This window comes from Akebia trifoliata, chromosome 1, assembly GCF_017979445.1.
Source record: "Akebia trifoliata isolate Shusen 1 chromosome 1, ASM1797944v1, whole genome shotgun sequence".
Classification (NCBI taxonomy): Eukaryota; Viridiplantae; Streptophyta; class Magnoliopsida; order Ranunculales; family Lardizabalaceae; genus Akebia; species Akebia trifoliata.
The window spans coordinates 24,898,416-24,909,828 of NC_141375.1; the positions used below are offsets into that span (position 1 = coordinate 24,898,416).

Below are 11,413 nucleotides of genomic sequence, written 5' to 3' on the forward strand. Positions count from 1 at the left end.
ATTTCAAATTACACATATCCAATTCCGTTTAGGATCCTTGCAATTATAAGATTCACCGTAATCGAATCTTGATTAAAAGGAAAATCCTGATTTGAAGAAAGAACCTATAAATAGAGGAATCAATGCAAGAGAAAAAATGTTAAAACTTGTTTTCTTTAACACGGTTATTTCTGCACCTCTAACTTGGGCATTAGAGGATTATTGGTAAGTATCACACTGATGCTTACAGGAGGAACTCAGGAGCTACTTCAGATCAGTAGAGTATAATCGATCAAGATAAAACTCGATTCCACCTCTACACAATGAAATTTGTCATAATTCTTAATATTTTGAACTTAATAAATAAGATCTCATTTGAATGTAAAGATATGTAATTTACCCATTTAATTTCTTTAATCTGTTGTAATCGATGATGATTGATCGTTAGAATGCAATCATAGATCTCCACCAATGAACAAAGAACGATCAACCCAAATCAAACTAAAAAAATGGAAAGTTCAAGGGATCGAGGCAAGACAAGTATTTTAGACCCACGTAAATAAATATTTATAAATGGGTCAGGCTCTGGTGGCTCCTGAAAAATGACTCATGTAAAAAACACATGATCTGAACCGAGTAAACTCAATTTTCATTTGTCCAAATCAAATCATGAGTCTATGGACATTTGAGTCGAATCAGGCTTTCTAATTTTAAAACCATGTTTCTAATATCACACTTTACAAGCACAAAGCATAAACCTACACTTCTTGCTCAAAAACACGACAGGAGTGAAGAAGTCAATCCAATATTTGAATGGGTCCATCGTTTGTAGATCAATCATGCCCTGATCCAATAAAGGCTGGTCCATTCTCAGATCCGATCCAATTGTTATTGGGCCCAATTTGACTCATTTCGGATCAGTTTCAGATCAACCCTGATCCAATCCAAGTTTGACCATTACCAGCACTGGTCAGCGTAGTACAAACGCAAGCACCCCAAATAAATTCGTTGATGATAAAATAAAATTCGCTAGCAAGCAAATATTGAATTATTAGGCCACTTGCGTATTATCAAGAAAAGTATCTTTTGGAGAGGCCCAGCCCAGGCCACAGACATGATTTAAATGCTCACGCCTTCAATGATAAGCTCATGAAATGAGTAATTAAAGGTTGTATTTTAATAAGAAAACGATTTAACATTAAAGAAAAAAATGGGCTCACCAAAAAGAAATAAGAATCGTGATTTTCTGACATAAAATTATTCACTCGGTCAATATGCGGCTGACATGGCAAGGGCACAGAACCATAAATCTTTTTCTTCAGGATACATAAGGAAAAAGATCATCGATTTTGTATCCTTGCCACATTAGTCGAGTACAGATCAAGTAAAAATTTTCGACTTAGAAAATCATTAGTGAAGAAATAATGTGGCCCTTTTCACGACTAGGTTAAGTGGGATCCATTATCTCTAATATCATCATCTTCCAAGCCTATGACGAATGATTTGGAGTTGGCTAAATTCCTTGTTACATTATTATAAGTGTGTTTATATCAATTCCACTATTTTAATCCAAATGGAGAAATATAGTTTTGAGAAAAATTATTTGATGCAACTTACAGGAGGGACTAACTTTTTTTTTTATATGACGGGGGTGTTCGAATTTACGTCCAACTAGGGGGATTAAAGGAGCTAGGGCCGGAGCCAAGGCATATGGGTCCCTCCCCCGGGCACATGAAATGCCTGCACATCACACGCACTGGGTAAGTGAGGGTGTGCTCTCATGGATGGAACTCGAGGAAATATTGCTCATATTGGGTATCGAACTCACAACATACGGACTCTCAATGCTTATTGGATCCGATGTTGCCATTGAGTCACCCCCCTCAGGGTTTAGTAAACTTTTTCTTTCTTAATACCCCCAACCTGTGAGATCAACATTACTTGGTTTGGGGTTCACTTAGTTAGAATCCGCAATTCGTCACTCTAGAATGAATGTGATTCATAGGGATAGATAGTGATAAGAGCATTTGAAGCTTAACGTGAAGAGTAGGGTAAAAAAAATATTGAAGATGGTTGGTTTGGAGAAGAAACAACCAATATTTTTTTAATTATAAATTGAAGACGAGGGCATTTGGTGGTTTTCCTTAATCTATTAATAAAGACCAAGGTCAAACGGGCATGCAACCAGTTTGAAAACTTGGTGAGATACCTCAAATACTTTCAAAATATGGAGGGTTATGTGAAAAAATAAGTTAGATTAACACAATTAGCTCCTTTCGCTACATTTCATGAACTTAGAGGGAACTGTACTCCGAATTGGTTCGACTCGAATAGATTCACAATTCATATCATGTGCAATGAATTATGTGATAACCTTGAGTGAGATCAATGTTTTTAATTGTCGAGATTGATAGTTCAGATCATTGAGATCGACCTTTGCTTCAATCGTCAAGATCAAATATTATAAAATTGTCAATCTCGACATTTGAACAAGAATCATTGAGATCAACATTCAAATAGCCAAGATTGATCTTCTTACAATCGTTGATCTCAACGTTTTAGCATGAATCATAGAGATTGATAAATAAAATTATTGATTTTAATGATTTGAATTGTCAATCTTATTTGAGTTTGTCATTTTATTAGATGAGGGCTTGAGGGGTATTAAGAAAGAAAGATTTTAATAACAAATTGTTATTTTATTAAGATACCAATCTCACCGTCATATTCAACGAATCAGCTTCACCTTTATTCTCACTTTCCCTGCAAACCCCCTTTCAAAAAATCATTGATTTTACTAAATTTGATTAAGATAATAAAATATCTTCTATTTCCACATCAATTTTTACTAATGCCACCCCAATTCATATGTTACCATTTTCGTTTGGTGAATATGACGAAATTTCGAGTCCAATATATTATTCATATTAATTTCGAAAACATGCATGAATCATTTTTCAACGAATTAGTTGCTAGGTATTTTTAATTTAAAGTGGCAAACTCGTTGATAAATTACCAACGAATTCGCCATTAAAAAATAAGAATATTTTATCTTTAAATTTGCTAACGAATTCGTTTTTGTCACTTTAAAATCAACGATATTTTGACTTCAAATTCTTCAACGAATTTGTCATTTTAAATTAAAAATACTTATCGACAAACTCGCTGGAAAATGATTCATGCATGTTTCCGGGAATAAAATGAAGAGTGCATTGTGTCTGAAATTTGGACATGAGTTGCTAATGTTTGGATAAAAATCCTTATGTAAATTACTAAAGATTAGCAGACATCTTGGAATGGCATTAGCAAAAGTTGGTGTGGCAATAGCAGATCCCGACAATAATCATGAGAATAAAGAAGGTTTGAGGTTCTCTATCAAAGGAGTGGTTGAAATTGGAGGACCTCACCTAGACTTTTAATCTCTAGAAAGCTTTTATGAAAACTGGTGTTTTTTCTCTCATCTCAACGGTTTGTTTGATTTTGACCAACAAACGTAGTTTGAGATTAGTAAAGTCCTAACTTTTTTACATCATTACCCCCCACCACGATACCCAATTTCGACCCAACGAACCCAGTCCCCGTGATCTCTCTCTCTCTCTCTCTGAAGTCTGAACCTAACCTTTAATGGCGAACAGCAATCTACCTCGAAGGATCATCAAGGTATGTATCCATATTCTCTTCCCGATCGCTTGTTTAATTTATTCGATCACACACTTTTTCATTTTCACTGACTTTTATCGATCTCTGAAATTTAAAGTGAAAGAAGCAGACAATTTAGGATTTTTTTTTTTGGTGCTTTTTTGATTTTCTGTTTGTCTTTCGTTTCTAGGGTTTCTGATTCTTGTTTTGATCTTTGATCAATTTGTTATGTTGTCTAACAGGAAACACAGCGGCTTCTCAGCGAACCAGGTCTCTCTCTCGATCGTTCTTTATATTGAAAGCTCGGATATCAGTTTTTTGTTTTTGTTTTTGTTTTTTTTTTTTCTTTTAAATTTTCGTATAATCTGATTTTCTTGATTTAAATAGGGTTTTATTAATGTTCTTTAGATAATTATTAAGTGGTGTGTGATGGATGTTTGAAGATCCAAGAATTGTTTTAATTAGAGTATTTTTGAGATGGAAAATGCTGGAATGACACAAATGGAGACACAAGGGTGAAAAAAATGAGGTGGTGGCGCGCACATAACCTTAGATGCTTTTTACTCGTATCTCGTGGAAAAGCGTCTACTGTAATGTGCATGACACCACGAGTTTTTGTCACCCCAGCACGGCTCTTTCAAAATTGTTAAATAGCTAACTTCGTGAAAACTCACTGTAAATTGGAGTGATTTTAAGGCATTGTTTATGATTTCTGATATACATGGTTACAGCTCCGGGAATCAGTGCTTCTCCTTCAGAAGACAATATGCGGTATTTCAATGTCATGATCTTGGGACCATCACAATCTCCTTATGAGGGTAAATTACTAGATAACATTCTTTTTGGACTAATTTGCTTATATGAAAGATTATTTTTCTGTGGTGTTGTTTGGTTTCATCTTTAGGTGTGAGGGATCAAATTGATACCTTTTCCATGTGTTTTTGACATTGATTTCATTGCCATCATTTTGAACTATCTCTATGATGAATTTGGAGGGGGTGAAATTGTGGTTTAGGAAGGTTGGATAACCCTATTAGTTGTTGTGGTAAATGACGCTCGAGCATGACCTTGGGATTGTTAAAAGTCCTTCGAAATAGTGAAAATCCCATTTTTGTAGTTTTCTAGAGTAGTTGTTCTGTGATGAGATCGACAGGCTCAAGTGCTTGTGTTCGTTTACATTATGGTCACTTGCATAGAATTATGGTCCAGATGAGTCTCTAAAATTTTGTTTGGGCTTTACTATACTAGAAAATGTATTGGGTAACAGTCATATTAGATTCATAGATTTCTTTGGTTATGTGTCTCAACGTTGTTATGTATTACTTTGGTTTACTTGTTTAATGTTTATTTTTCGCTGATGCGTCAGTGTTTCTTATTTGCGTAAGTTGTTTGGATTTGTTCGGTTATCTTTCTAAAGTTAGCAAGGTGCTTACTATTAAAAAATGACATGTCATGCATGGGTACACAATTTGAAGGGGTTAAGGTACTATAGATGGAATTATGTACTAATGTGTTGGCTGCCTATTTTAATAATTTATGGTGTCTGACCATTCAAATCTCTGTGAGACTGATGTAAACATGACAGGACATCTGTATGGTTTAACTGCAATAAATTAATTAAAATGAGAAGTGAAAAAGATTAAAATTTTGAAAACTAATGGAAACTTCTATATGTTGGATGTGTGGTTTCGGAGATGAACAAGTCTGGGACGTCAACTTATGCATATTCAGTGATTATTGACATCTTTGTTCCCACCCTAGCCATGTTGCATGGACTCTTCTAAATGGGTGAAGTACCCGTATTGGTCACATATCAGATTCTGACACCTCACGAACTCTTGTGAGACACTTCAATTTATTTATTTTCCAAGACATTGAATATTATTTATCATAGATTGATATTTCCCCCCTTTAAAAGAGCAAGAGGAAGACCCAAAAGAATATGGATGGAGATGATGAAAGAAATATGGACACTCTCCCTTTTTGATAGGTAAATGTTAATGGTTAGCACGAAGGTGGGTTCAAGAGGGTTTGAACCTAGGATGTGGGAACAACACTCCACACGACTTACCAATATAGCTCAGTTGACACATTCAGATATGAACACTCTTTCAATAACAAAAGACATGGCTCTGGATAGGGTGGAATGGTCAACCCCCACTCTTTGGTGTTTTAACCTTTCCAATCTATCAAATGAAAAAAATGTTTCTCCTTTTCATTGAAATTTTCTTTGTACTGAATGTTCCATTAAATATGTGTTCATTTGCAGGTATGTGTTACATTAAGAAGATATCCCATCACAATCCTTCATTTTCCTTCTTTTATATAAAAATAAATAATTTATTCAAAGTTATACAAAATTATAACGTCCAGTCCATGAATCCTGGGTATGCCAATCTCTGATTCTGTATGCATGTTGGACTGACACCCATATCCATATGTCCATGTAACACAAACTCTGGTAACCAATGATTGATGTAGTGTTGGAAAAACTGGTACTTATGGTCTTTAGTTATAAAGGTGTATTTTTTCACTCCTTAAGTATATCAAGAAACGCAAGAATTCAGGTTCTGATTTTTATTTTAAATTTTGTTTTTTTTTTTTCTGGATTCTGTTTCTCACTTTGTTGGTATCCGACTTAGATGATCAAATTCATGGCACTGTTTTTAGATGATTTTAACAATATGGCTTGTTGGACACAATCCTTTTGAGACAGAATATGTCTGTTTTTTTTTTAAGCTTTTCAGGAGATGATGCTATTCATCATATATGGGTTTTTTATTGTCATACTTGTGTATTGCATTCTCCAGCATGTCATCATAATATCTGGGAAGGAACTTGATTCTTGCTTGTACATTTAGTAGGATTTGTTTGGATGTCCTTTTTATGTTTGATATCAGATGAAAAGAAAGTGAGATGATTACTGGTTGCCAATATTTTCCCACGTTATTCATTATCTTCAATGCCTTCTCCCAAAAGTCCAGGGTCGATTGAACTTCCTCCTTTCAGACCTAAACTCATGTCTTCTGTTCTGAGTTTTCAGATCTTTCAGCACTAACCGTGCCTTTTTTTAGTTTTCCTCACTCTTTTAAATCATCTTTAACTATTAGGGAAGTCAAATAATATCAATTTATTTGGGAGCTTTTGAGTCAGGAAATATTAAACAATATCAGTGTATATTAGGAGCCTTTGAGTCACAAAATATTAATGCATCAGGAACTTTTGAATCTATTATTTATTTTGAGTAGCCTATCTAACGACTGGACAACAGTTTTTGGGTTCTTTGTCATTTTGATATACAGAAGATGTGTTCGACATGTGTCAGTACAACAATTCATCCTTTAGTTTGATGGGTTGTAATAAAAAGTGGTACTATGAAGGAGGACTGTGTGTTCTGTTTGCCATACACTACTCTATTAAACTGTCCAATACAGTAAATAAAGTTGTTTGACTTCTTGCTTGTGGGTCCTAATTATAGTTAAGGTATTTAGCTCTATGGCGCATGGAAATGTTTCTTCTACTTTATATATATATTTCTTTTCTTATGATTATATAAATCTCTTGATTAATTTATAACTAAATTTTGATTTGGTTCCAAAAAAAAAAAAACTAAATTTTATCAGCATTTTGGGCTTCTTCTCAAGAGTGTCATGTCAGGCCCCAAAACGTGAGTCTTTATGTCCATGCCATTGTTACATAGGAAGTAATGCAACAGCTTAAGTTTAATATTTCCCCCATTTCTCTCATATATTTGCATTCAGTCTGACATGTTATACTCATTTCTTGTTTTGATATCTTCTTAGGAGGAGTTTTTAAGTTGGAGTTATTTTTGCCTGAAGAATATCCAATGGCTGCACCTAAGGTATGGTAATTCTTATTTGAAAACCTGTCAGCTGTACTATCTAGCTCATTTTATTAAAGGTAATTGGTGTTCTATTAGTGCACTCTCTAATTTCTGGAATTTCAAATATTTTTTGTAATAGATGTTTTATTTGGTTGTTATTTGTCAGATGCACACAATATTCATATTCCAAGTAACAATGATGCAACACTTTTAATTTTTTTTCTTTGCCATTTTTTACACATCAACACAATTAGCATGATGAGATGTCTACCTATAAAAAAAAGCACGATGACATGTCTCAACACACATCCTTAGAGCTACAGCTATGTCACCCTTTATTTTAATGTACTTTGTAGAAGTTGATTTCTAGAAAAGGCTGCACTCCTTCATTAAGTTGTTAAAGAGAACTATATTTGTTTAATAGGTCCTCCTTGATATATTAGGTTATTGGATAGCTCTATGGTCTGAGAGGAATTTTTTATTTTTTTGGTTCTTTTCTTAATACTTATGATTTTAATACAACTAAGTGTGATACTATAATTCATGTGAACAGATGTGTCTGCATTTAGGACTTCTAGAAGGTGATTTTTTCCTTGTGACATATTGTGTCCGACCAATTATTTTGTGCTTTATCGAGATGCGTACAAATTCAGTTTGTGTTCTCTCTCTCTCTCTGAAATGGGTTGTGTTTTCTTTGTTTTTTGAGTGTTTGACTTCATGTTAGATGTTTTGTAGAAGACATTTTATTCCAATGTACTCATGGATGTGTATTTGCTTTGGAATGCCTCTTTTACGGCCCAATTTCTTTTGTTATTGTCAAGGTTGCTCTTCCTTGGAACTTAGGTCTTAGGAGAAACTTGAATGATTTAAAAGTGGAATTGATTGCTTCATTTGTGGGATGTTTCTCCTCTTTTTATCTCTCCTCGAGGATGGAAAACAAAAGGAAATGACTGAATATTTTGGTCAAATCTTTTTTGCTCTCTTCTTGTTTAGCACCCCTTTCATCCATTTCCATTGGCTTTTATGTGGGGATCTAAAATTCCTAATAATGTTGTTGTGTCCTTTGTAGCTTGGAAATCTTGAATAAAATGATAACTATTGATCACCTTGTTGCTCGTGGAATGAGCCTTGTGGATTTCTGTGTCACACATGAGGAAATTGAAGAAAATGTCAATGGAGTCCTCCCTTGTCTGATAGCCTTACCATCCCCCCCTCCACTTTTTCTTGTTCTTGAATGTATCATCAGTAGATGCTCTATTTTTTGAGAGTTGGTCATCATATACTTTTAATGCTAAAGATAGAATCCTTGAGGATCTCTTATCTTTTGTAGTTTTCTAAGGACTATGGAAGAGGAATTCTCAGATATTTGAGGGAAAGGAAAAGGAATGTATTAGTTTTCATTATTGATTTAAAACCTAGTATGTTCCTCTTGTCTAAAGTCTTCCAAGAGTTCAAAGGGAGTTTTTAATTTCTTTTGATTTTTGATGGGATCCATTGATTATGTAATCGGGAGGGTTCTTGTGAGGACTTCTTGTTTTGTAGGTTTGAGATTGGTTTTTTCCTTTGGAAGGTGCTTCTTTAGTAGGTCACCTAAATCTCCTTTGAGCTTTGGAATGCTTTATTTATTTATTTATTAATAATTTCTCTTTATCTATAAAATTCAGTTTAATGTTTATAGATAAAAATTATGGCATATTATCTATCCTTCAATCATTTTGGAATTTTCATGTATGTTATCCTCTGTTGTTTGTCCTTATAACAGGTTCGCTTTCTCACTAAAATCTACCATCCTAACATCGACAAGGTACCACTGCTAACTCTTGTTTTTGGCTCCAAAAGTAATATCCCTGGCCTCTAAATTGAAAAAATAAAAAAATCTTATTGCAGCTTGGAAGGATATGTCTCGACATCCTCAAAGACAAATGGAGTCCAGCTCTCCAGATCCGAACGGTGCTGCTAAGGTACCACAATCATTGTGCTATTCCATAATCAAACAAAAGCCCTAGGTGTGTTAATTTTTTTATCTGCTCTCCCTCTATACTTACCAAAATAGGAAAAATAAAAATCCTTGGATGATAACAGTAATGGATGGGGACTGGTTTTCATTAACTATCGATTGGAGTGCAAACTTTCATTTTGATAAGTATCCATAAATTCATAATGCGAAAGGAAAAATAAATTGATGCTATTGTTTCTATATCTTGATCAGCATTCAAGCACTTCTGAGTGCTCCAAACCCGGATGATCCACTTTCCGAAAATATTGCTAAGCATTGGAAGACAAATGAGGTTGAAGCTGTTGAAACAGGTAGTGGAGATAATTTTTCCCTATTTGCATTGTTATCTTATTCCAGCTTTGATGACCAAAATCATTTTTAAAATCGGAAGTTAGCACTGAAATTTTCTATTACAAGAGATATAAAACACTTCCTGTGGCAGTTTTCTTGAATATTATCAAATTCAACTCATCATCATCAAATCTTATCCCAAGGGTTCAGGATTTTGGCTAAATGAATCTGGTTCCTTCCATGTCCACAGTAGTCTTTTTTATTGAAAGTGTGTTTTTATCCATTTGTACTTTTGCAATCCACAATTTTTTGAATCTTTCTCTTGCTCTTTTAGGACCTACGATTTGAAAGTTTTTTTTTCTTCAAATTGGGACTGTAATTGGCTATTGTTAAAACATGTCCAAACCACTCGATTGATTTTCTCTTAAGTTTATTGTCTATTAGATTTACATGTTCTCAAATGTGTTAAAAAAATTATAATTTCATCTTTCATGGTCTCTTCATTTATTTAACATGCTTGAACTTGGTAGATATGCATTACAATTGCTTGACGAGTACTATGTTTTTGGATCCTTACAGCCAAGGAATGGACCCGGCTGTATGCGAGTGGTGAGTGATGACATGGTCACGGATGACATTCTGCAAAGTATGTAACAAAATATCCATCATTTATTCTCAAATGAGATTTTAAGAATTGTTGTCCGAATTATCAAAGGCTTAACTTTTCAAAGCTCTTCAGTTACCTTGTCTGAATGAATATGTATGATTAGATAAAAGTTCTCTTTTCTAACGACTATTGATACAATTTCATAATGTTGTGCGCCTCTCCTCAGGGTCTTAGTTTGAATGAAAACTATTTCAATTTCATGTAATTTGTTCTCTTATAGCTAATAATATGCCTGCAAAAGAATCAAGGAAATTGACAATTGACAGAACAGAGATCGACCACATTCACGTAAGAGAGAAATCTGAGTCAATGTTGTTGGACTTGGACAGCTCCCAAAACCAGGCTTCAGGACTGTATTTACAAAATGAGATGTGGTGGTGGTGGTGGGCACTCACTACACTTTTAGTACTACAAAATGTGAAGGTGCTTCGTTGAGTATTTTGTTAGGGCAATCTGTTCTCAGGAGGAGTTTTAACATTTATTGGACCGCTGTGGAATTCAATTAGAACATGTGATTTTTATTATTTCTGGACTGGAAGGGGTTTTCAGTAAAACCTGTGCTCTTTCATTGTGTGATGGGTATGATTTTATTGAGAAAGCTATGTTTCTTTCCCGTTCGATGGTGGATTGGTCATTTCTGTGAGTTAACATGGAAGCTAAGGGTATATGTTTGCTACGAGTTTTTCTCGTTTCTTTGGGCTTTTGAGCTGAAAAAGCACTTTTTTTTAAACTTGGGTAACTAACGACTTTTGCTTCAACAACTTTTGTGAGAAATCTTGTTGGATTTGCTTTTAGCGAGTCACTATAAATAAATAAATAAAAATTAACAAAAAAAAATGAAGTCAACATCGAAAAACTAAATGACAATTTAACCCTCATTTTTTTTTTTTTTTTGTAATATTCATCGATCGATCAAACAACATTCTCATCGACCTCTACTACTACTACTACTACGTTAAATTCTGTAACTAACAAGATTCTCGGGGATGTAACTTCC

General features: G+C 34.2%; 1 protein-coding gene across 1 annotated transcript; it reads left to right on the top strand.

The window, feature by feature from the left end:
* Positions 1-3,498: 3,498 nt before the first annotated feature.
* On the top strand, positions 3,499-10,621 carry LOC147411171 (ubiquitin-conjugating enzyme E2 36-like). Its single transcript, XM_086445507.1, has 8 exons — positions 3,499-3,639; positions 3,861-3,888; positions 4,350-4,436; positions 7,422-7,480; positions 9,225-9,266; positions 9,350-9,423; positions 9,672-9,769; positions 10,329-10,621. Exons 1-8 carry the CDS (start codon positions 3,604-3,606, stop codon positions 10,364-10,366), a joined length of 462 nt encoding a protein of 153 aa, XP_086301633.1. The 5' UTR covers positions 3,499-3,603; the 3' UTR covers positions 10,367-10,621.
* The last annotated feature ends 792 nt before the right edge of the window (positions 10,622-11,413 follow it).